Below are 26,403 nucleotides of genomic sequence, written 5' to 3'. Positions count from 1 at the left end.
GCAGAGACCTGCTGTTGTAATTCTGGATTGCAAATCCCAGAGACTTTGGGGGCAGCAAGAAGAGGAGGCAAACGCGCAGCCAGAGAATCATTGCTCCCCGGCTTCTGGCCTAAGCCACTGCAGGCATGTGGCTGCATTTCCTGAATCAAAGATAAATGTCTGTTCACTTCTGTTTCAATTTAATCTGTTCATTTTAGACTAACCTGCAAAGACTGAATTAATTTAGCCTCTGGGCTTTCTGACTGTCTGTAGCTAGCCCTGGAGTTCATTCTATAGCCCTACCTTACCTAACTGTGTCAAAGCAGGTCATACATTCATTGATGGGAGAACCAGCATAAAAAATAATTGTTTTCCCACAATCTGATATTAAACCAGCCCTTGAATATGTAGCCATCATATGTTTACATTGATCATAAGTTACGACCTCCAGCGTTGGCAATTCTGAGCCTCAGAGAACCCTAGAAATATTGGTTTATGGTTGTTTTTTGTAAGCATTACATGCTTTAGCACACTATTTCCATTTAAAATCTAAAATTGATCTTTCCTCTTTATACAAATGGCTCACAGGTAACTCTGCATTGGAACCATTTTTGTCTGTCCAAACAAAATAGCAGCTTGTTCTTCTGACATTTCTTTATGGGTGATTAGCCATCAGACTCAGCTCAACATAACCAAAATATGTCTCTCAATCTTCCCCACCCTCCTCCACAACCTCTATCTCAGTGCGACGAAGCCATCAAAAAAGCCAATGGCACTTTATCATGCATCAGCAGATGCATGACGAATAGGTCCAAGGAGGTGATACTTCCCCTCTATCGGGCGCTGGTCAGACCGCAGTTGGAGTACTGCGTGCAATTCTGGGCGCCGCAATTCAAGAAGGATGCGGATAACCTGGAGAGGGTCCAGAGAAGGGCAACTCGTATGGTCAAGGGCCTACAGCCAAGCCCTACAAGGAGAGACTAGAGAAACTGGACCTTTTCAGCCTCCGCAAGAGAAGGTTGAGAGGCGACCTTGTGGCTGCCTATAAGTTCATCATGGGGTCACAGAAGGGAATTGGTGAGTATTTATTCACCAAGGTGCCCCCGGGGTTTACAAGAAACAATGGCCACAAGCTAGCAGAGAGCAGATTTAGATTGGACATTAGGAAGAACTTCTTCACAGTTCGAGTGGCCAAGGTCTGGAACGGGCTCCCAAGGGAGGTGGTGCTCTCCCCTACCCTGGGAGTCTTCAAGAGGAGGTTAGATGAGTATCTAGCTGGGGTCATCTAGACCCAGCACTCTTTCCTGCTTATGCAGGGGGTCCGACTCGATGATCTATTGAGGTCCCTTCCGACCCTAACATCTATGAATCTACGAATCTCAGGCCCCTTACAATAGCCCACCCAATCTATCATCTTGTATACAGTATCAGTATGTCACCTTCCACCCCTGCTCCAACAGCCTTCCTCATCCACTTGTTAAATTTTTGACCAGTCACTTCTTCGATTTCTCCCAATAAAAATCCCTCACATTGCATAGGCATCTACACAGGCTTGTTGTCCTCTTTCAAATTCTTGATAAATTTGTCTTCTGTTGCAGTACAGAAGTCCTGAATAACTGGTGGGTACTTGTTGTGGTGAAATCATGCCCTATCACACTAGTAAGTAGCTTATCAGAGGTTCTTCATCTCCCATCCCTAAAGAATTTCATACCTAGGGATTCTTCTTCTCTTTGTGTAGCCTTCAGTAGTCTCTCATCTCAGACTGTAATCTCCCAAATAGAAGGGCTTTTTTGATAAATTGTTTTATAGCATGTAGCATAAATGTGTCTTTGACTATATCTAGGACTGTGGTCTCAACCTCATCATCATCATCATTAGTATCACCATGTCCTGGATATAATTTCTAGGCCTCTGGGAGGCCTCTGAATGTCCCTACATGTATTCAGAATCTGCTGGCCCAGATCTGATTACGTGGATAATAAAAACAGCAAGTATAATTTCATGAACTTTCTTTTATCATTATAAATCTACAGCAAGAAAAATTTACCTCATTTTCACTGGGTCCCACTGAACTATTTTATAATTTCTTGACACACTGGATTTTCCATCAAGAATGAAATGTGGAAAAATGTAAAACTCCTAAAAGTACAGAATTCCTCCTTTTCTGCATGTTTATTTAAACCAAGTTTGCATATTCCTCAAAACGATGACCATGGAGGCACTATTTATGCAACAACATTATCATAATGTTGCTAATGGGGGCTATAATTATTATAGACCAGATAGTGACAGCTTTTACTCAAATCCTTTACACTAATAATATCATACACTGAAAGGACATATTCATAAACTTTCTTTCTGGAATACAAATCTATAAGCTTCTCCACAAAGGTTCTAGAAGCTTCTCCACAAAATGTGCCCTAGAAATATATTTCTCTTCCCAAACCAGGGAAATGAAGCCACAATTCTTTAGCTTGTTGATAGAGTAGTTTCTGTCCTTTACTCACAAAAGTTTGTAAAGTTATGATCTAGCCTTATACTTGTTTACCATATATCCATTTCTTTGTATAGATGCATTTTTTTACCTGTGCGAATGTCATGGTTAACACCTTCCACTGAAATAATGGCATTTGGAATTCCTTTCCCGTGTGAATCTCTTACAAGCCCTTTGATGCCCCGATGAACCTATTAATGGAATGAATAAGAATGAAAAGCAAATTTGACTTAAAATTATGCCACTTTTGCAAAAAAAAAAAAAAGTTGTTAGCTTGTTCATGACCAACTTTCTATTTGCCTAAATATTTTGGATGAAATCTATCAACATATTTAAGAAATTAATTTATCTAAAAAAATGTTAAATCTTGGGTTAGATACTTCTCCTGATTTGAGCATACTAGAACAGGTACAAAGGAACTTTCTCAAACAGGAATGTCAACTGGGACACAGCTATTTTGGCCATCTCTATTCTACCTTCCTGCCAACTCTGGAGCTCTCACCAAGGAACAAGGCCTGCCAACCCGCTACCATCCTTCTTGGGCCCAAACCTAGCAACTAAACAGAATTGGCTTAGAAGGATAATTAGTGCATGTCCCAGTGCCATTCTGAGACTTTGTTTCTGGGGGAGCCTGAAAGCAGTGCTGGGGACCTTTCTAAATGATCTATTCCACTTAATTACTATGCTTGGGCTTGGAAGGGGTGGGAGTGAGTTGGCCGGCCCCGTTTCTCAGTAGCGACACCAGTTTCAGTACAGAGACATTTTAAAAGCAGCCATTTCTGTATCTTGGTCAAAACTAATATAGTTTTGAAATATCACTATTAACACTAAATCTACCTTCCAGCCATCAGTCACCTTTGAATCAACTTACAATTTTAGAACGCCTGTAGCTGTGAATTTAAGACAGAGCCAGATAAAATAACTAAAAGTAGAAAGCCGAATGGTTTTTCATCCAATTGTTTTTATCAAGTCTTGCACTCTTGTAAAATCTTAACAAGCTTCATTATTTTGTTCACTAAAACTAAAATAATCTGCTCTAAATAATCTGCCAGTGTTTTTTGAAGGGTAGGGTTTCTATTGTTAATGCCAAAAAATCATACCATTTTCATAATTTAAAACACAGATCATAATTGAAACCTTTCTGTGAAAGAATCAGCCGCCACACAGGTTGAAATAAAACATGTTAGTCCGTTGAGATCACAAGGGCTGTGTGGAGGACTGGAAAATTTTGGATAAGAAAATGTATTAATGTTTTTCAATATTCTAAATGATGCCTAGTTCTCTAAGTATATGTACGATGTCGCTCATGTTCTCATTAGCAGAAGCACCCAAGTTTGACGGTCAAAACTGGACATTGTCATTACAAAGGAAGATAATATTAAAGTGCAGATATTCAAAACAGTCAAGGAGACTTAGACAAGTATTTTCCACTAGACCCAATGGGGGATAAATAAATTAATCGGAAATATGTATATAAATAATTAAATTAATGGAAAATATTTGTATACCGACTGGAGGGTAACCAATTGCAAGCCGTAAGACAGGGACACTGGGGAACTTTGTTACCATACCTTCCTCAGCAGAATCATGCAGTAGATGATTTTTTAATAACCTAAGGAGCGGCAACAGTCTAGTGGTTTAGTAGGAGCCTCTGCAAACTGTGACCATAAGCCTACTAGAGAAAAATACAGTGGGCCATAGTAACATCAGGTAAAACCAAAATTTTACTTAGACCATATTCAAAGCAAAGTATTGTCTGAAATGGCAAGATACTATTCTCTTTAATACCTGTTCCATAAAAACAATCAGGGATTCACGGTTGTTTTCCCATTCTTCAGGTAATTCATTTTCATGAGGATACTTATCACAGCCCACATAGATTGATAACTCAAAGCAGTTTGTGTGCAGGTAACTAAAGTCATTTATACCTGTCAAGGCAAAAGAATAGACACCATTTTATAAACATAAAATCTTCCCTCTCTTTAAGCTGACTAGACTTGAGGATTTTTAAGTTAGGAGCAGAACTGCTTAATCTCATAGAGTGAGCATGTGTATATTTGAATTTTGTCAAGAGGACAATTTTGTCAAAAATACCATCAGTATTTTATTTCAATTGGTTCATGTAACTGTGTGACTTGAAATAACAACATAGTTATGTATCTAACAAAGCAAAGCCAGAACAGCTCCAAATAGGTAGGTGAAACTTGATAAAAATATTTTCTTCCCTATAGAAAAAAGGTCTGCCATCATTTTGTCTTATTTAAAATGGGAATGAGTTACAGTGAATAGAATAGCAAAGTAGAAGATTATAAACCAAAATGAATATGTATATACATATATAATAGTTTTCACATATGTAAGTGTATGTATACACAGATGAATTCACGTGTCTGGCCCATAGAAGACAATGCAAGTCTTTCCAATCACTTCAGTAAACTTTGGATCAAGCCCTGAGAGACCAGAGTTACAGTTTTTAACAGCACTCATCTGTACCAACTTTCTTATTCAGAGTATATGTGAGGATGCAGGGTGAATGTGCAGACTATAGTATTGCTGATGCACTAATTATACACAGTGTATCATTTCCTATCATCCTGGAATCTAAAGAAATTAGGACTCTGGATGAAAGAATAGCTCATTTAAAAGAATTCTAGATCAGATGTTTGTGACGCTAATATAAAAATGGTAAGCACTTGGAGAAAATGGATAATATTGCCTCTACCTAGAAAGAGGTGTTTGCCCTTCCCTTATAAGTGAGGTGCTGAACCATGATTACCTAAATTAGGATTCAGCTAATCCCTGATTAGAGGACATTCCCTTTCCCTTTCAACTGGCCTGAAGATTATGTTCCTCTTTTCTAATGTAGCCTGAGGAATAGTGATCCAAGTTTTTTGTCACTTCCAAGCTGCAAAAGCCTAGCCCAGAAGGCAAGCAAAATCAAAAAAAGGTTCAGCAGGAAGCATCCTGCCTACCAAGGGGAACATACTGACAAGGCCAAATAACGCCAGTACTTCATACTCTGCAATGGATGCTCCAGTCCCAAGCAGACCTCACATACACTGAATAAATCTGGAATAACTCTAATGGCTTCGTATTTATACCAATAAAACTGGGAGCAGAATTCTTTTCATGGTCCTTACCATCCAAAAGCTAAATGAGGATTAATTATGTTCTCTCAAGGCCATCTTATTCTTGAATCTATCTACAGTAATTATTTTACAGAAGCTCAGCTGTGTCAAAAATCTGTTTGAAATAAAAGGGACTAGCACCATATCATTTTCCCTAAAGCAGTGGTTTTCAAGCTGGGGTATGCCTATCCCTAGGGGCACATGGCACTTTTGTACCTAAATGTTAATAATGGCAGTGGAATTTCTGATTGGCCAATGTGCAGCAAATAACAGCATTAATGTCAACACTTTTCCTAAGGATTGAATATGCGGAGATGTATAGGGGATATGAGCAGCAATATTTTGCAAGTAAAGGGGTGTATAACCAAAAAAGCTTGAAAGGCCAATGCCCTAGAACTGTAACAACCCAGTTGCTGCATTACAAGTGGGATTCCTCAATATCAGTGTGGGTGGGATACAATTGACTCATTTATACACAGTTCCAAAATTCAAATGTCTTGGGCCCTTAAGTGTGATCCCATTCCACTCTGCTCAAGCCTCTAAAAAACAGTTAATGCAGAAAGTGGATAGGTCCTCTTCTTGTGCCTGCTGTTTTTCATCTTATTCTTAAGGGTAAGATGATGGCATGTTCCAAAGGTAGGCAAGTTAAAACATTTTCAAGGACTTGAGTAGGGCAGAATAGAATCACACTTAGACATGTAAACCTACTTAGGCACCTAATAGGTGAAGCAAGATATACCCCTAAGCATGTTCAGTAACTTTGTAGGTATTAACATTAAAAGCAGAAGTGTGGTAGTGCAAATGTATGTTTTTACACAGGTAGTAAATGTGAAATACCACACTTACTCAAATATAAGATGAACTTGACTACAAGATGACCCCCCTAGTAATTAGATTTTATATATAGAAAATTTATATATTTTCCAGTAATATAATTTAATTACTGGAGATTTACCTTAAATGTATCCCCGTCCAACTGTTACAGTAGGGAAAATTAATCTGGGGGGGGGGGTCAGGTTGTTCCCTTGACCTGTGTCCCCCAGCTTCTTCCCTCCGCTGCCCATTCCCCATCCTTAGTGTCAGAATCTCCTCTTCCTGAGTACATGGAAGTAAGGAGCCAAGCTGAAAACACCGACTTCAAAATAAATATGCCTGTGGTAACATGCATATGGGCAAATTACTGTGAGTTCTCATACACTTAGATCATCCAGAGTCAATGCATTTTACTTTTCATGAAGTTGCTGCAAGTCCTAACGTAAGTGCTTCATAAACATACTTTCAAGCAGCACTTTTGTATCTACTTATATATGGTATAAATGATGCACAATATTAGTTCAAAGCCAAAAGGCTAATGCTTTTCCACAAAGTTCATTGGGCTGAACCTCATCAGCATTAACAGCATTTCAAGCCATGGTGACCCCATTGCTCAGCACTTCTCAGTGTGTGTGTGTGTGTGTGCGTGCGCGCACGCGTGTGTATGTGTATGTGTGTGCAGAAAAGATCCATATGACTGGAACCAAATGTTCTTGTCACGAATCCTGGGATCCTTCACAAACTTATATGCAGATGAGGTGCCAGCCAACTCGATCTGGTTTGCCAGACATTTAAGGCTGGTGAAGAAACAGGAATCACTGGAAATGGGAAATAAACATATAGTTCAGCTGTGGGAGTGTAGAGGAAGTCAAAAAGTATTCAATGGAGTGGCTCACCATGATGTGAAAAAGCTCTGAGGAGGACTGAGCACAATGGGCACTACCATATATCTTATTCAGAAGAGCTGTACTAGCCTATCATTGTGGCAGGTCCCATCAGTGTCTTGGCCTTTTGCCTAAGATCAAGCATTTTTGGCACAAAGGGGAGGGTGTCAAGGCTGGCTCTGGCCTTCCTGGTGCTGGCCTGGAATTGTAGTACCTCCAGCTCTGGTGCCAGTTCCCTCTCAGGGAAATAACTGCCAGTTTTTTTCAGGGCCACACAAGCAAAAAAGAAAGGTCCCCATCAGACTGTAATGTTGCATTTTTGGCACAAAAGGGGAAGGTGTTGGGGCTTGCTTTGGCCATTCCAGTGCTAGCCTTGTCTTGCAGTATCTCCAGGCCCAGTGCCCGTTCCCTCCTGGAGGAGCAACTGCCCCCGCCCCCCCCCTTTTTTAAGGGCAATACACACATACACAAAAATAGGCTCCTATCAGTATGTTTGCCCAAATACGGGCCATGTGTTTTACAGTCATACTTAGTGTTGGCTGCATTTGATCAACTTCATAGTCGGTTTCCATTACTGAGCTCATGCTGCTTCTGGCAGCAGTTTAATGACAGACAATGTGTTTAATGAGGTTTTCTTGTATGGAAATGTAAGGTGTGGAGCTTTTCTTCACATGCTGACTCTAGGGGGGGGAATTGTTTTACATTTGAATATATTCAGTAACTGATAAAAGAATATATAAGAGTTGAGGCAATAGAGATTTTGATGATTACACTAAATTGTGTAGTGGACTATAAGTCTATGTGTCATGGGAACACCTATCCCATGACAAAAAGCAGTGAAGAGCAAGACCCATCATCTTTTTGTGTTTAGTTGTTCAGGGATTTGAGCAGGTTCACACACAAATACCTACTAAGTAGGGAAAAATCTGGTGCTGTGTTCTACGTCGGGCTCAGCAGGAAAAAAGCAAAAAAAAGGGAGAAACATTTTTATTAGAGATATGTCCTAACCAAAACTCAGGAACTCCTCGCCTCTGAACTTTGATGAAGCTCCTGTTGAAGCCCACACTGCAAAGCTAGCTCTGATCTCCATAACTAGCCAGTCTAAAATCCTAGATTCTAATACCCTGAGCACCAGAGAAAATTGTATATAAATCCAGATCTCTGATTTCTCTCCATTTTCTGCATGTCTCCACTGATTCTTGCAAGCACCTCCCTCCACTGAATGTCATTTATCTGTGTTCTCCACACTAATATACATGCCATAAGGCAATGGCTGAGTGTAGCAGGATAGGAGGAATGAAGTTGCATTTCTCATCATCCAGTAAAATTTATCATTAAAAATGTTTTATGCCTAAGAACAAAACAGCTTATTAATTATCATTAATTGCTTTCTTTTCTAAAGGCAGAGATTAGCAGGAATTATAATCATCCAATATATCTGATGGCAGGGAATAGAAAAATGTAGTCCAATCCAATTACCATACAGCAGCAGTCAAGTATTTAACGAGCCCTCAGTGCCTTCTGCATGCAGAGTAGGAGGATTATATAACACAGATGTTAAGTTTTTATCTGTTTGTTGATGGGGAAAGATTAATATATCAGACTATGGCATATGCTGCTCTGCATAAGCCTATTTCCTTTCCATTTGCGAAATAGTCACAAATATTTTTCTCTTCACATACTGTATTTCATACTGGCTAATCTATGGTGAAATGTTTTGTACGACACAGTAATTGCTCTGTTTTAACAAGTCTACTTTAGATAATGGCTTAAAGTTGCCAAAAGCAACTTTTCATATATTGTCTGAAAACCCAAATCCAACATTAAAAACACTGGAACTAAAAAAATTAGATCCGTGTGCTGTCTGGTTTATACAAGGTTCATCTGATGTCTAGATGTTATATAGAGACTGGCTGAAGAGATCGTTTCATTTCAGCCTATATGGCAGGGATTACTGTAGTTACGTCCTAAAGGAACGCCTTGTTACTGGATATCTGCAGAAGGTGTTTTGAATGAGCAGACTGCTTCAAGGATGGATTGGGGGAAGGAATGAACAACTTTGAGTTCAGCTATTTTGGGCTAAAGAGAAGCAGCCTCTAGGTAATATGCTGGGATGTCACCCAGGGGACAGAGGTTAGGTAAACAGCCATGTAAGAAAAGTATCAGTGCTGTACAGCAGGGATAAAAGGGGCAGAGTTGAGGGTATGACCTGAGCAGAAATATGTGACTCTAAAAAGCTGATATTACAGACAAGCATGCCAATCACTTGCCACAAATTAGTAGTCACAGTTTCAAAGCTGAACTTAACTCAGGGTATCTGCCTTTATTAATTTTGAAAAAAAAAAATATTTAGGGTTTGCGATTTCCTTTTGCATTTGCGATTCATATCCTACATTCCTGTACATTAAGTCAATATTTCCTAATGCTCACAAATGTTATCCCCGATTCCTTTTTTTTTTTTATTGTAGCAGAAACTACAGTGTCACTACAGTCACAGTACAGTGTCACACTACTGACCTGATTCAAGGACACTGAAATCAGTGGACACATTTCCATAGATTTCAATGGGCTTTGGATATGGCAGTCTCTGAGAAATGCAATATAAAAGATTTTCCATGTACAGTAAATAGATAAAATAATTCCATATGGGACATTTATGAATACGATATGTATGAACCCTCTTCATCAATTTAAACTGTTTGCAATTGTCGTCTCATGTAGGTATTCGTTATTGTTTTCATTTAACTCATAGAATAGCGAGTCAATAATTTTTTATTTCAGTTTTGGGATTAGCCAGCTCCTTAGAGGTCAAGGTAGTCTCATAATACGGACACTGTCTTTAAAAAAAGCAGCTTTTTGGAGACCGGCCCCTGATAGAAAATATCCAGGTCATTAATGTAGCCTTAAGGATCGTAGACACAGCTCCCAAGGCATCTCTGACAATCATTGCTCCCTAGGTTTTTTCTAATTCTCTCTTTAGGAGTTAGAGTTCTTTTCTTTTTCTTTCCCTACTAGTTGTTCATTGCATGGAGAAGCAATATCTGTGGTTGTGACTTTCTATCCATGATCTTTTGGGGGTACAAACCTGAAGCCTTCTGAAATAGTCATATGTCCTGTTTTGTGATTTTCACCAGTCTACCCCGTGGCCAAAGGACCTTCAGTTTACTATTTTTCTTTAACTGCTTCAGGTTTATGCTCCCTAGATTTCTGATCCCTCACAAGATAATGGTATTAGCCACAAAGGAGGACACTGGCTATGCCTTGCCCAGTAATTCCCTTTGTGCTCACACCAAACTATCACTGACAATAGGCACTGCAATCTCAGTAGATACATTGTATCCTCTGCTTATGTATGTGGCTTTTTTGGTTTTTCAAAGCTGGGCATCCTGACCAGCCTGTGTGAAGAGCCAGTCTTGTGCATCCACAATAAAGGCTTCTGCTGAATATTTTAGAAGAGTTATTCTCATTTTCATTAATAATAATAATAATCAGTAAACGTATACATTTTATCATTAATATTAATGATATTTTATTACTACTGACCACTTACATGCTGTTTCTCATCAGTAAATCTCAAATTACTTTCCAAAGGAGGTTAGTACCATTATATACATAAGGTAGAAAACTGAGTCAGAATGTCAGGAACTTGCAGAAAGTCTCCCAGCAATCAACTGTAGAGACAGAATAAAACTTTGGTCCCCTACAGCCTTGTTCTCTGCTCTGATTTTATGGAATGCAACTAGAAGTAACTTTATAGTAATATTGTAGTCAAATCTGAAAATTATCTTAGAAAGTTCATGGTAATATCTTTGGAAAAGGAATGTAAAAATTTGTGTGAAGCACTACCTAGGAATATAACAAATTGGATAAACCAAATCCAATACAACCAATAGATAATTGTTACTAAGTCGGACAGTAAGCATCTATGCTGCAGCCAGTTACTGAATGGTATAACTGTTAACACCATGGCCAAATTCAACTTTGTTGGATCAATTAATAATCAGCACTTAAGCAAATTAAACTCATAAATTTAATAATTAAACAGTCAACTTTAGATTTTGAGTTCTTTAGAAACTGCAAAAAACATGAACACTTCTTTGTGGGAACTTTGTTGTTATTCAAACAGCCCATCCTTTTTTTTCAACCGCAATTCACACATTAATTTTTAACATAGTGAAAAATATTTTTAACTGAAAAAATTTTGTTTGGCTACAGTCCCTAAAAACCAGACAGCATTAACTTTGCACAGTCCAATATGCAAGCAATAAAAGCAGCTTCCGATATTTAGAAATGTTTATAAAGTAAGACTACTTGCAAATAACAAGGAAGACCCAGCTATAATAAATAAAATGGGAGATACAATCACTTGGTATCTATTTAATATATTTATTACCATTCAAGAAATGGCAAGTAGCCATCTATGATCCTTTTATTAACTTCACAGACTAGGAATGTAAAAAAAAGTGAAGATTTTGGACAAGAGGCTGAATATCAGTATCTGACCTTGCAAGAATCTAGGTGGGTATTTAAAAATATTTATAAAGGGCAATTGAGGTCAATTACTATTGCAATGTGCTTTTAATTGGGCTTTATTAAAAATGATCCTTTGGTTGCAACCATAGTAGATGATAGTATCCAGTAAAAGATAAGAGTGAGAGATTTGGGTTTAGTCTATGATTTACTCTGGCTGCTGAAATGCCTTCAGGGGCAATTCAAAGTTTTAGCACAAACATATAAAATCCTTTCTAAAATAAGACACAGAGATTACTGTGTCGGCTCCTTATTACATTGCAAATGCAGTGAGGGTCACGTTGAAGTCAGGACTTTGTTAGCTGAGGGTCATTTGCATCCTTTACAGCCCTGTTATAGCCATTTTTGGAGCTAGTTCTTTGAATTCTGGCATTGCTACTGCTTGTTTCCACCATCTTTTGTATGGCAATGGAAACTTCTGTTGGTAGAATGGCATGTTTATCAGTGACAGAATCCTTCCTATTGATGTTTGGGGGTGGCCAGATCTTCTGGATCAATTTTAAAATTGATCTAGACTGTAGGACACCTGCTATAGTTCACTTGTGGCAGGCAGCCTTTAAATGTATTGAATAAATAAAATATGAAATGTACAGCTTTGGAAAACATCAGCAGTAAATCAACTTTTTACAAGGACATTTTTTGACAACTGCATGTCAATCCATAGAAACTTTATGGAATGCAAAAGGACAGGTTTCATTAAGGCTGTACACTTTTCAGCGTAGGTGTTTAACTACCAATAACATTGTGACTTACACTATGCAGTTAAGGTGTTATTGCATTTCACAGTTTGATTCTACAATGAATCATAGACAAAGTTTCTAAACACTTACTTCCTGCAACTGTATGCCATGAGGCCCCATTAACAGTCCCATCTTCCTTCTGGAAATCCTCTGTGTGACATACTCTCCTTCGGGCATCTGTCATCATTCGGTGAGTGGAGGCATATGAATATGCTAACCACCTAAAGACATGGTCATCAGGGGTAGGTGTGTGCTCTTGAGTTTTCCGTATAGAACGGACCATGTCATAAGGGTATGCAACCACCAGTTCTCCTCCTTGTAAATTGCCACCCAGAACAAATGGGATTTTTTCCATCCATGCTATTATTGCCCTTGTTTCAACAGCTACCTAAATGGGAAAGAAACAGAACTTTATCTGGAGCCATGAAATATAGTAGTCCCTACTTATTTGGAGATTTTCTCAGGAAATGTTTAGTTATGGATTAGGTGTAATGGGTATGTTTGGCCACTGGAAAAGACCATGCAGAAATTATTTTTACTGCAGTATTAGCAAATAGTTGCATTTAACACAGGCAATTCTAATGATTTTGAATATGACATGCTGTTTGATTTGGTAGTTAAGAGAGGTTTTTTATTTTTATTTTTTTCAAATTACAACCTCAACAGAAAACTTAGGAAAAATATGCCTGGTTGACAAATCCTGACCTTTTTATAGAGCTCAGCAAGCTTTAGATAAATCTAATTAAAGTGATAGAGCATTTTGTCTCTTCAAAATAAATGAAAGATTCCCAGAGACAGAAACAAACACTTATTAATTAATTTTAGTGTATTACTTATAAAAAAGAAGCCTGTTAATTTTGCATAGGGTGGGAGAGAAAAAAATATTTTCATATGTACTACTATTTGCACTAATAATGGTCTACTGTTAATGGTCTCTCTGGGGGAAAAGAAATAGGCTCTTCAAAAATTTTTAAAGTCTATCTCCTGATGTTTCAACCCTAAAGCACCTCCCACAATCTTTTGTGTTTCCCTTTCTCTCTCAAGATACTTCCACTTACTGTGGTGTAACTGTGTTGGGCTAAGGAACCCGAAAGCTTGCTTAATAATTGTTTTTCCAACTATTTAAATTGGTCTAATAAAAGATATCACATTCACCCAAAGAACCTTGTCTTCCACTTACTGTAGCATTTTCTGACAGGTACCATTCTGGAATTGGAATATAATGATTTGGGACCTTCCTTGAAGCCTTCTTTCGATCTTCAGCTTCCCACAGCAAGGTGTTTAAATCAGGGAAATTATTGTTGATATCAATACCATCTTGAGTCCATCGTCCTAAAGACCAGCCTCCTAATTCTGAACCCTGTGTCACAAATTTTCAATCAAACTTTTGTTAAATTGTACACCTTTCAGTAAAGGCATAAACTCAAGGTATTTAATATCTGTGGTTGGTTAGGTTTGCACTACAGTATTTCTAGTTTTAAAGGCACCTATGATGCTGGCCTAATTACAACATGGCCAATTTTGTTTTGTCTACCAAATCTCTTGTAGTTCCAGCTGGATAAATTAATGGATTTTTTACTTCTTGGCTTATAGTTTTATGGAATGTTGCTATCTATACAGAATATTAGTCCCAAGTATGGGACTTCAGTGAAGTATGTACTTCAGGAATTTTATTTGGGTAATTTTATTCGAACTCTGGTGGTTTATGGGCAACTGTAAGTAATGTAAGCTGGAGGCTGCATAGGGATGATCCCACAAGTTGAAGCTGTACATTCAATACTAGTGTTCTCCTGTCCCATCCAAGTCCTTTGTGCCAGAGAAAGTAATATTAATATTGGGGAAATATTCATATTGGGGAAATCCTCATTAGCTGTTCTAGAACTTGGTTAAGGATTTTGTGGTGACACTTAAGAAGCACGCTGTGACCTATGAAAGGCATGCTATGTTAAAGCAACACATGTATTCAGATATACAACAGCCCACATAGAGAAGGTAAAGTTTACAAAGTACTTTGAGGTCCTCAGAAATGAAAGTTCTGTATTAAAATAAGACTTGATCTTAATTTAAAATGAACTGTCAAGTACAACCCCCCTGCAATATAAATTAAATTATGTAATAACTGGAATATCACTAATCAAAAGTTTATTTTATGGACTTCACTGATATCCACATTAAATTATTACTCAAAATGTTATAAAAATATTTCTTGCTCCAATAAATTTGTTTTTTTGACCACAATGTTAATATCAGTAACACACAAATAAAAGACAGTTGTAATAATTAAATCAAATGTAAAAGGAAACCTTATTGAGAACAGACAAATGATAACCAGGGAAGAAAATGATCAAGATAGAAACCAGAACTGTGCAAATAACTGGATTGGGTGGGGAGAGGGGGGCCTACATATACTGAAAAATTTTAATTCAAAACAAAATGTTTTGATTAGTTTATATATATTTACCCAAAACTATTAATTAATTTACAAACAGTTTCAGTGGTCTTGAAACCTTTTTATAGATTAGATTCTTTATTTAAAGAATTTCACTCTTTAGAGTGAATTTTCACATCTGCTCTCTTTATAACAGGGGCAGGTCTGATGTACTGAAATTTACAGAAATCTAGGGCCTGTTGTGCTTCTGACTGCTATTGTAGAAACCCTGATATCTGAATCTGATGAACTTCTTGGATGTGGCTATCACAACTCTCTATTTTCACAAATTGAATTATTACAATACACTGTACGATCAACTTTCCTAAAAAAACCTGCTGTAAAATTTCAGGTGGGTCACAAGTGTGTGTTTGCTTGGCTCTCTTCTCATGGGAATACATGATATACAAGTTGCACAGGCTGCACAAAGTATTACCAGATTTAAAATTAAAATTGAAAGTGTACCTATTGTACCACATCTCATTATGAAGTAAGTCTTGGCTATCTTAAAGACAATCTGCTAGCAAGGGGCTGTCCAACTTCTAAGGAGTGGGAGCCACATGATGAGTGTCCACTAGAATCAACAGGCATTGTGTGCCAGGGCTGGCTTGGCGCATGGGGTTTTGGTGCAAACTCAAACCTCAGTGTATTTCTGAATGCTCTAACAAAGTTGGGGCCACCAGAAACTGGAGAGATCCAGGCTGGTAGTTTTGGAGATACCAAAAATGCCCTGCAAGCAGTCATGAAAGATGGTTCAGGCCCTTCTGAGTCCCACAGGACCTGAACAACGAATGAGTCCTGGGGGATCAAGCAATGGAGTCATGTAATTAGGTCCTAGTTTACCATGGCTCTAGCAAAGTTCTTGGGGCTCAGAATGGTGGAACAGGTTTCAGGATAGAGTTCTAAATGGTCATCCTTCTGGAACAGGGCATCCGCCTAACCATTTTTGGTGCCTGGACAGTAGGTGACTGTGAAATTGAACCATATAAAGAACAAAGACCAACAGATCTGCTTTGGTTTAAAGTTCATTAAGTTTTCAGGCATTCAGGATTCTTGTGGTCAGTTAATACCTGGACCAGGAACTGAGCATCTTCTAGATGGTGCCACCATTCCTTGAATGCAGCTTTGATTGCTAGGAGCCCCTGATCCAAGATATTATAATTGTGCTAAGCTGTAGTCAGTTTTCTAGAGAAGTATGCACATGGGTAGGGGAGCCCCTGAAGACCTGATGGCTAAGCCAAGATAGTTCCAGTGGCACAGCTGAAAGCATCTGTTTCCAATAGGAATGGCTGTGTTGAGTCTGGGTGAATTTGGATTGGAGCTGAGGTGAAGGTCATTTTAAACCCCTCAAAGGCAGCCTCGACCTCTGGGGTCTAGATAAAGTGCATTCCTTTCTTGAAAAGAGCAGTGATTGAGGTCTCATGTTTAGGGAACCCCTTAATAAATCTTCTTTAGAAGTTGGCAAAGCCAAGGAACCACTTAACCCCACAGATATCCCTTGAGAGTTGCCACTCTATAATGGCAGAGACCTTCCTGAGATCCATGGATAGCCCCTCCAGTATAATGACATATCCTAAAAACTCAATAACTGTTTTATCTACTTCACACTTTTCTAATTTGGCATGTAGACCATGGCTCCTTAGTCACTACAATACCACTCAAATATGGCATTCTTACTGGCTGGGGCTCTTGAAAAAAATAAAATATAAAGCAGGTAAATTACCATGAATACGTCCAGGGTATCTTTGAAAACATATTTCAAGAAATGCTGAAATGTTGCCGGGGCATTAGAAAGCCCAAAGGGCATCATGAGGTACTCAAAAGAACTGTATTATGACCAGAAGGCAGTCTTCCATTTGTCCCCTTCGTGAATGCGGCCCAGGCTGTAGGCCACCCCTGAAGGTCCAGTTTAGTAAATATCTTGGTGGAATGAGGCCTGTCTAACAACTCTTGAATTAACAGAAGTGGGTATTGGTTCCAAACAGTAATCTTGTTCATTGCTCTATAGTCTACATAGGGGTGCAGTGAATCATCATTCTTAGTCACAAAAAGATAGGAGCCCAGACTGGTGACAGGAGGGCTGAATAAACCCTTTTTGTAGATTCTCCATGATGTACTCTTTTAGAGCCTTGAGTTCAGGCTCCTAGAAGATATTTGGCCAAACATAGTCCATAGCCCCAGTAAGATATTAATGAGCCAACTGTATGGGCAATGTGGAGGAAGCTGGTCCACCCTCTTCTTACTGAATACATTAACCAGATCTCAATCTGGCAGACTGGCAATCTCTGGGGGTGCAGGCTTCATTCCCTCTGCAGATTGCATTGGGTGCTCTACTGCACTGGCTCCCCACATGATCTGGGCTGTGATCTGGGGTCCTAGAAACACATCCACTTGCAGAAATTGGAACCAAATTGGAATTCCCTCTGCCCCCCACAGAATATTGGGGTTCTGGAGAGAAAGCCAAAGGGTTCCTAAGATAATTGAAAAGTGGGAAGAATGGATCAGGTCAAAGCAAAGAAATTCCTGGTGCCCTCTGATGCATAATTCCAGTGGGACAATTTCCTTAGTGACAGGTCCAGAAGATAACGTAAACCTATTCACTGACTCCAGTACATCTGGGGTGCATTTAGACCTGACTGGGACTGGGACCTGGGTGCTGGAAGGCAAATGCCAAATCCATAAAGTTCCCAAAGGACAATGTATCCAGAAGAACTGCCTAGGAGACATCATCCATGGCTGGGTGATGCAAACAAAGGGAAACCAGTAAAGGTACATCTGGTCTCCTCATGGTGGCAGAGGTTATTACACAAGATGGGTGGGGGCAAAGTGTGGGGTAAAAAGCTAGCCCAGCCTTTGCCCCCCTATTGAGGCATGGCCAACTGTTTTCCCAGCAATTAAACTCAAACTACCTTTTGGGGACAGGTCTGGGCAAAATGCCCCGCTCTACCACAGTAGAGACAGAGACATCCCGAGTGCTGTTTTTTCTTCAGGGGAGAGCCTCCACCTGGTTGCCTCAACTTGCATAGGCTCTCTGGGCAGCAATATAGGTATTTGTGGGTCCCAGAGGGTGATACCAATTTCTCTTGCTGTCTTTCAAGCAAACATTGATCTTAACAAAGAGGTTAATGAGGCCATCCAGGGTCACTGGAAGCTTGACTCAGGCCAGCTCATCTTTGATAGACCCCCTGAGGCCTTGGCAAAAGTGGAAATGCTGTGCAGCCTCTTTCCACTCTGTGCACCTGGCCAGGAACTAAATTCTGTGACATAGATGCACGCAGGGAGGTGGCCCTGTTTCTGTGTCTGGAAGGCCCATTCTGCTGTGTGTACCCAATTTGAGTCCCCAAAAATCTTGGCCATCACCCCAGTAAAAACTTCAAGTTATCGAAGAGGGGATTTGAGGCCTCCAAAAAGAAAGCTGTCCCAGGCTGAGGCATCTCCAGTCCAAAGACTAATTATCAGCCCCACACTGGCTGTGTGAGGCACATGTTTGGGAATGCAGCCTGAAGGCCAGGTGGCATTGTCTTATAAATTCCTGAAACTTAAAGGGGTCACTGTCAAATTGTCTTGGGTTTAGGGTTGGCAGGACTGGCAGGCTAAGCAGCTGACCCTGAAAGAGGAGTGTTCTGAGCCTGCAACACCGTGATCTGAGTTTGCAAATTTTGAAGTGTGGCCACCAATTTAGGTATGGAAATCTGACTGGATAACCAGTCCATCCTACAGTGACCCTGCCAGGTGATTGGACAGATGTCTGGTGGAACTTCCTGGTGGAAGCTGTCACAGTCCACCAGGCCAGATGTCCTAGTGGGTAGAGTTGGGCATGGAGCTGAGGGTGGAAGGATTAAAGGTCAGAAGTCACAAGTCAGGAGCCAAAATGCCAAGCCAGGGTCAAGAGCTGGGAATCAGAAACCTAGTTATCAAGTCCAAAGGATAATCTACAAGCTAAGTCTCAAAGTAAGCCAAACTGGGATCAGGAGTCAGAAAACAAGTCTGCAGGGAGACTCTAAAGGCTGAAATCCAAGAGCAAGCTGGAGGCAGGGTCAGAAACCTGGGAAACCAGAAATGTCACTGGGATAGGACTACTCAGCGGTCGAAGACCAGTGTGTTGTGCAGCAAGACTCGGATGCTAGAGGAGTTCCTTAAATGCAGCTCCAGAACCAATCAGAGGGAAGGGGCTGGGGGTCAGCTGGCCCTGATTAGTAGGAACTGGGTCAGTGCGCTTAACAAGGGCTGCAGAGCAGGATCCTGCCTGAGCCTTACAAAGCTGATCCAGGGGGGCCACACCATCAGGTGCCATGGGCACCCACAAGGTGCATGCTGCATGCACACATGGATGCTTTCCTCCAAGCCTCCACTGCACCGTGTGCAGCACCCTACCTCCCCTTTGGCTTTCCATACTGCATCAGTGCTCCCGCTTGCTACCCCACCCAACACTGCAGGCTGTGCTGTGCAGCTTTGCCTCATCTCATAGGACAGAGGCGTGCAGCAGAAGCCATAGGAGGGATGGGGAGTCCCAAGCCCCAGTTACTACTGCAGCTTCAGCAATAATGGCAGCAGTGGCTCATTGGAAGCCTGGGAGGTGCATGCTAACCCTTCATTGGTTGCATGTGACTCACAGGCCATCAGTTGGGCAGCCCATGTTAGCTTATACACCACCTCAACAGCTACAATTAATGCTGAATATTGCTTACATCAGCTGCTACCAAGTAAAAGCTAAGCTCAATTCAGCTTTTCATTTTGGTGTGCTACTTCTGTGGGCTTTGTTCATTTTGATTGCTTCCGAAGTATATTTTTAATTAACTTGATAATGGGAGCTTATTTTACCAATCTAATAGAATTATGTTAATTTCTAGCTATGTTGATAATCATATTACCACTTCATAAGCCTTTTCATATCCATCTGGATTGACTGAAGGGAGGAGATGAATTCTGGTATTCTCAATGATATGTACAATGCGTGGGTTCCCAGCCAAATATTCCTGGCACATAAACTGCATTAACAGAAGAATTAGCTCACGTCCAAGCACTTCATTTCCATGAGCTCCTGCAATATACCGAAATTCTGGCTCACCTGTTGACAAAAAAAAACAAACAACATAAATGTAGTTAGAGCTCCAAACCAAGAAACCAATCTGCTACTCACTGGTGTCAATGAAAATCTTTCCATTAACTTTAATGGCAAGGTTGGATCTGCCCTAATTCTACATAACCCAGCTGACAACTCATCTTTTCTACCTCATTTATAAAATGTAATTTTACTTCTCTGCTGTTATTATGCATTACTTAATTATATAGTGGTAAGATTTACAGCAACCATGTAAAACTTTCAGGAGACATTTGCCGTTGAACAAAATGGTAATTAAATTATATTATTTTGTGTTTTCTAAATATAATAAAAAGTTCTTTGTCACAAAAGCCCACGTTACAAGTTCTATGCTTTTCAAAAGAGCATGTGGCATCTCTCTCAATGGTAGTATTTTTGGAATGCATGTGTATTCTCATAAAGGATATAAATAGACAGTACACTCTAACAGTACAATGTTTATGTCTGACCCCACACAGTCTTTTTATAGTCATTAATGTAACACAATGATTCATGCTTATTTGGAAAAGTTTTATTAAATGCCACAATATCTGTAGTTCTTTACTGCATAGTTGAGCCAGGATTATAAAGTGTTATTGGTTAATTAACCAAACAATGTATTCCATTGTCTTTATATATAATAAGGATCACCAACATTGGGTACTATATCATTTACACCTCGTGCCTCCCGAGGCTGGCAAGGCATGGCGACTGCCCACAGGTAGCAGCAGGGGTGTGGCGGCAGTGGGTGGGGACCGCCTGCAGGCAGCCGTGGTGATATCAGCAGCAAGGGTGGGCCAAGCAGACATCAACTGCAGGTGGCCGCACCAATGTTGGTGGCGAGGGATGGGGGGTGGCAATTGGTGACTGCCCACAGACACCACCCGCAGTGTCAGTGGTGGCCAATCTCAGGGAGTGCACAACCAATCTCAGGGGGTGTACGTGCACCCATGTGCACCCCCTACACATTGCCAATGGTACCCAGTGGCCAGAAATCTGACTGATTTTACAGTATTTGGAACTTTTCCACCCTTCACAAGTCACTAGGCTGGGAAATATGAAACTAAAATGTCATCTAATGCATGAAGTAGTAGTGTACATTCTGCATATGAAAAGTAGAGGCTAGATGTTTCCAAAAGCCTCCACAACTACGCTTGAAATATTTGAGGTTTCAGCCATTTGTATGTGGTGATTTTCTATTCCAATAAAGGGTTCTGCACAAAGAAACAAATCACACTACACTGGCAACAGTGGAACACTAGTTATAAAGGCAGCCCATGAAAGTTAAATGAACTGGTTACGCTAACAGGCTATGGGACCCTTTGCAACTAGGTCACTAGTCCAAGTTTGGCCAACCGTCTATGATGACTGGCATTCATTACAAAGTTGGAACTGTTCAGTGACATATATGAAATGAGCTGGTAGTCTCAAGCCAAATCTTAGAAACAAATTATTTCATGAGGGCACCTGAATGTAAATGATAGTGTGAAGGTCCATTGCCTGAGAGGCAACACTGAGATGTGCTCAGAGCTCTGCATTGTGCAGGAATAATACACATTACTTTTTGGGGTACACATTTGTCCAACTTTTCAATAGCCCATTGCCACCCTTGCTGATCATCATCACAGAGGGTCCAAGAACCAAATGACTGGACACTATACACTCAGCCCTGGACACTGTACTAATCAGCCACACTAATGGGGCAGTATAGGGAAAGCTGACCAGCCCTTAGTTGTAATGGACATATAAAAGGACAACTTTAGTCTTGAGGGCTGTCAGCCAATCATGTTCCACAGTATTAAAATCCACTCTGCCTTCCCTTTTATTTTAAAGAGTATAATTCATTAGTATTAATGAATTTGATCCTACTTCATAATGACTTCTATTTATGTTCAACCACATTTTCTCAAATTAGAAATATAACATTGAGGTTCCGCCCACATATGTTTGAAATTCCTGTTGCCATGAACATAATTTCATCAGTGATAATTGCTGCAGACACATGGAATTAAAAAAGCACCACCCTGAAATAGATTTATAAGAATATAATCCTAACCAACTTCATGTTCTCCTGGGTTGTCAGAGATTTCAGCAGCATACAGTTTTAGTCCTTGGTGGCTTTTTCCAATGTTGTAAATTCTTGTGATGTTCGGACACATTTCATTCACAGTTTTCATCAACTGTCAAAGAAAAAGATATATATTTACATGTAATATGTCATAAAAATATATAGCATGTTGATTGTACCTCATTCAAAACTGGATGCAAAGAAAAGCTACTGCCTTTGTTTTTGTTTCTTTTTAAGGTGTGAAAACCAAACCTAAAGTCAGGCATTATAGATTTGCTGGCACAGAAACACAATATTCATTGAGTTAGAACAAGTGTCTGCTGGAGCAACACTGCGTGGGTGCAGTTCAAAATCCTTCTTACGCATCAGATTATTTTTATAATATTACTGAAGCAAAGTTAAGGATATAAGGTGAAGAACAGGAAAATAATAATAACAGCAACAACAACAAAGCTTAGCATTCCTGGCATGCCACATTTGACATTTATACAACAGTTAAGCAATTAATCCTTTTAACCTCCCTGTGAGGAAGGGTAAGCACTACTATCTCCTTTCTACAACTTGCTCTCTGGCACAAGGTTCAGTGACTAACCAAGATCATACAGTGAGTTAATAGCACAACGGTAACTGCAACGTATGACTTTCATTCTGCTAGACAAATACTCAATCTACTAGATAATGTCTTCTGCAACCCAGTGCCTCATGATTTCCTGCTAGGATTCAGATGCACAACCACATAAGAGGGAACAATATCAGCTACTGAATTACTAATATCATTTTTAACGGTGCCTCATTCTCTACTCAGGAACAGCCCAAGCCCAGCCCCAATCACATTATAACATGGAATCTATTATCTATTTATGAATGGAAGAAAACTCAGGCTCATATGCACTCTAAGCAGTAAGATATTTAGTTAAAATCAGTACCATTTTTTTTAAAGTCTGCATAGCAAACATCAGCAAAAATGAGAGTAAATAAGAATGCCAGCCCAACCCTAACTAATCAAATGCAAGCAAATGCCTCCCCTCAAGTTGGCGACAAATGGATGAATAGGGTACAAGGTGGATAGAAAAATGGCTGGATCATCAGGCTCAGAGGGTTGTAATTAATAGCTCCATGTCTATTTGGCAGCCGGCCTCACATGAAATGCCCCAGAGCAATGACAATGGTGAGGGGGTTGGGGCACATGACTTCTGAGGAGAGGCTGAGGGAACTGGGCTTATTTAGTCTAGAGAAGAGAAGACTGAGAGGGGATTAATAGCAACCTTCAACTACCTGAAGTGGGGGTTCGAAAGAGGATGGAGCTGGACTGTTCTCAGCGGTGGCAGATGAGAGAGCAAGGAGCAATGGTCTCAGGTTACAGCAAGGGACGTTTAGGGTAGGTATTAGGAAAAACTCTCTCACCAGAAAGGTAGTAAAGCACTGGAACAAGTTACCCAGAGAGGTTGCGGAATCTTCATTCTTGGAGGATTTTAGGAGGTGGCTAGACAAAGCCTTGTCCCGGATGATCTAGTTGGAAATGGTCCTGCTTTGAGAAGGGGGGTGGACTAGATGACCTCCTAAGTTCCCTTCCAACCCGAATTTTCTATGATTTTATGTCCTTTTCTCCTGTGAAAAGAGCTGGGGGGGGGGGTGTCTAAATCCATATTCTGGTATTCCCCCAACATGGTTCCCCCTGCTTATACTATGTTGCTTAAAACCCATACTATCTGTAGCTGTAGTTGCCACTACAGGCCTATAGAAGCTGTAGGTGAAAACACTGGTACTGTACATGGCAATGTCTTGCTCAATAACTTAAGAAAAAGTAGTATGAGGCATGTGTGTGGTTTATAGGATTAGCATAGTTTTATGTGGGAAAATATTTTAGTGGCTGCTGCTGACTGATGAGTTTTATCTTGCACATTTCTAAATTCAAAGATTTGTAGGTGGAAATGCAATGAGGATACATTTAATGTTTATGACATTTGGACCTGGTTTGTATGTGTAATGTCTGTCTATCTTGTTACAAGTAAACTCAAAGTATTTGTTGTATGCCAAATACAGTTTGGCAAGTAGTCATAACTGAGTTCAGTTTCCATATCCCAGTATAAATTTTAAACAGATTAAAGGAAACATACTGTCTCAGTTCATAACATGTGTTCCTAATAAGAAGTAGGAGAAAATACTTTGGAAAGATAGTAATGGCTTTAATTTTGTTGCTTTGATTTTGTTTGTGACAACAAGATAAATGAAAGTAGTAAGGATTTTACTCTGAATTGCAGTACCAAAGATCTTTTCATAACCAGACTCTACATAATCTTTTGAACAAGTATTGTCGCATAACATAACTCTTTGTTCGTAAAGCGCTAATGTAGAAACAATACTGGATGACAAAAGGGTCGACAATTTTAAGAATGCAATAATTAGATATGTCCAATACCCATGCTACAATTTAGCAAATCTAAGTAGAAATACAATTCATGTGGACAAGGAAGTCATTAAAATTCCACCCATAAAAGGATTCACTTCTATTTATAAGCATGCTGCAAAGGGACTAAAAAGATGTGGTATTTTTGTAAATTTGCTACTTTCACAAGCCAATTTTACAAATACAAGAACAACCTCCTTCAGCAATTTGAAGTCAGATCTCATGGCTAAGTACAGACAGTCAAAAAGCCCAAGGCTGAATTGATTCAATATTTGCAGGTTAGTTTAAACTGCATAGATTGAACTGATAAACAAGTGAAAAGACATTCACTTTTGATTCCAGAAATGCAGCCACGTGCTTGCAGTGGCCCAGGCCAGAAGCTGCGGGGAGCTAGAGCATGCCTCCCTGCTAGGCTGGAGCGTACAGCCAAGGCTAACCCATCCATCATGTCAGGGAAGGTTTGCAGGGAGGTGCAAAGCATTCTGGGATGCTGGGGGACTGTGAGATAACTTCCATCTGGAGGGGATCTTGGAAAGAAGTTCTATAAACTGATTTAATCTAAATCAGTTAGCTCTGATACTACATCCATCCAACTTTATCTAAATCAGGTTTCAGCCATTTTAAAAGTGGTTTACGTACACTGAATTTCTGTTGTGTTACAGGTTTCAACCAGTTTCCAATCACTTATACCAGTTAATGTGTAATTTCTATCCCTAGCTCACGTGAAAAATGCCATGTTATATTTGTTATGCATGATCTAGTTTTGAAATAATTTGTTTATCAGCAGCAGCAAGTTGTTAGTATTACTGAAGTAGTTAAGTGCCTCAAATAGATCAGGACACCATTACACTAAGTAATGTATGAAACTATAGTGGTCACCATCTCAGGTTCTACCAGCAAATTCTGCCAGCAATCTGACTTCAAACTGCTGAAGAAAGTTGTTCTTGTGTACGTAACACATCATCAATGACAGCTCGTTTATATAGCTTGATTGTTCTCTTTCTATTGGGAGAATAACAATACCTTTGCAAACAGAAACAAGGTTCTGTCACTATCTAGTAGGGCTGTGCGAAATTTTGCTGCCAGTTTTGTTTTGACGCTGTTTCAACTCGTTTTGAGGTCAAAACAGTGAAATCAAAATGGAACAGATATGGTCGAAACAGCCTCGAAACAAAATGAGGCGAGTCGAAACGTTTTGATGTTTCATCCATAGGCTATAACGGGGAAGGTTGAAACAGCCAATAACTTTTTGTCATTTCTAGCCTGATTTGGATGAAACTTTCAGAAATGGTAGCCCCTTTGGAGGGGATGATGTCTGCCAGGTTTCAAGAAGGTAAGTGCAGGGGGTTTGGAGAAACTGCATCCCAAAGTCTTGGAAGTAAAACATGTAATGTGTATGTTTTAAGCTACAGCAAGGTCAAAACCGCAGGCATACTACCCCCTGCTGAGGCCACAAAGCCTGCCAAGTTTCAAGGAGATAGGTGCCGGGGGTTCAGGGAAACTGCACCCCAAAGTCAGCGGGGCTGATGCAGCGCGGCAGTTGGACTCTCTTTCTGGCAGCCCCAGCGGCGGTGGCTCTTTCTGGCTTCCACTGCCTCTGGCCCTAACCCCACTGCACAGGCACCCCAGCAAGTCTGTCCATCACCCACTGCCAGGGGTGGAACCTGCATGGCCAGAGTGCGAGGTCAGGATTATGGGATGGGGCTGCAGGCAGGTGGGGAGTAGTGTTCAATAACAGGATCATGGGGCAGCTATAGCACAGGGCCAGGACCAAGGCCAAGCCATGATTCCCTGCCAGCACAGCCCTGTAATGGTTACAGGGTCTGTGGGCAGGGGCATACAGAGAGCAGAT

At 40.1% G+C, this 26,403-nt stretch overlaps 1 protein-coding gene across 1 annotated transcript in view; it reads right to left on the bottom strand.

Annotated features, from left to right (window-relative positions):
• The window catches only part of CPXM2 (carboxypeptidase X, M14 family member 2), a 157,472-nt gene that overhangs the window by 9,722 nt on the left and 121,347 nt on the right, over positions 1-26,403 (bottom strand). The window contains exons 8-13 of the mRNA XM_014600948.3: positions 22,133-22,256; positions 19,868-20,064; positions 13,749-13,928; positions 12,659-12,956; positions 4,262-4,401; positions 2,565-2,664 (exon numbers count right to left, since the gene is read on the bottom strand). Of these exons, the coding sequence (XP_014456434.1) occupies positions 2,565-2,664; positions 4,262-4,401; positions 12,659-12,956; positions 13,749-13,928; positions 19,868-20,064; positions 22,133-22,256 (1,039 nt within the window). The remainder of the gene's footprint in view (positions 1-2,564; positions 2,665-4,261; positions 4,402-12,658; positions 12,957-13,748; positions 13,929-19,867; positions 20,065-22,132; positions 22,257-26,403) is intronic.

This window comes from Alligator mississippiensis, chromosome 6 (genome assembly GCF_030867095.1).
Source record: "Alligator mississippiensis isolate rAllMis1 chromosome 6, rAllMis1, whole genome shotgun sequence".
NCBI lineage: Eukaryota > Metazoa > Chordata > Crocodylia > Alligatoridae > Alligator > Alligator mississippiensis.
This window is presented reverse-complemented; position numbering and strand designations above follow the sequence as displayed.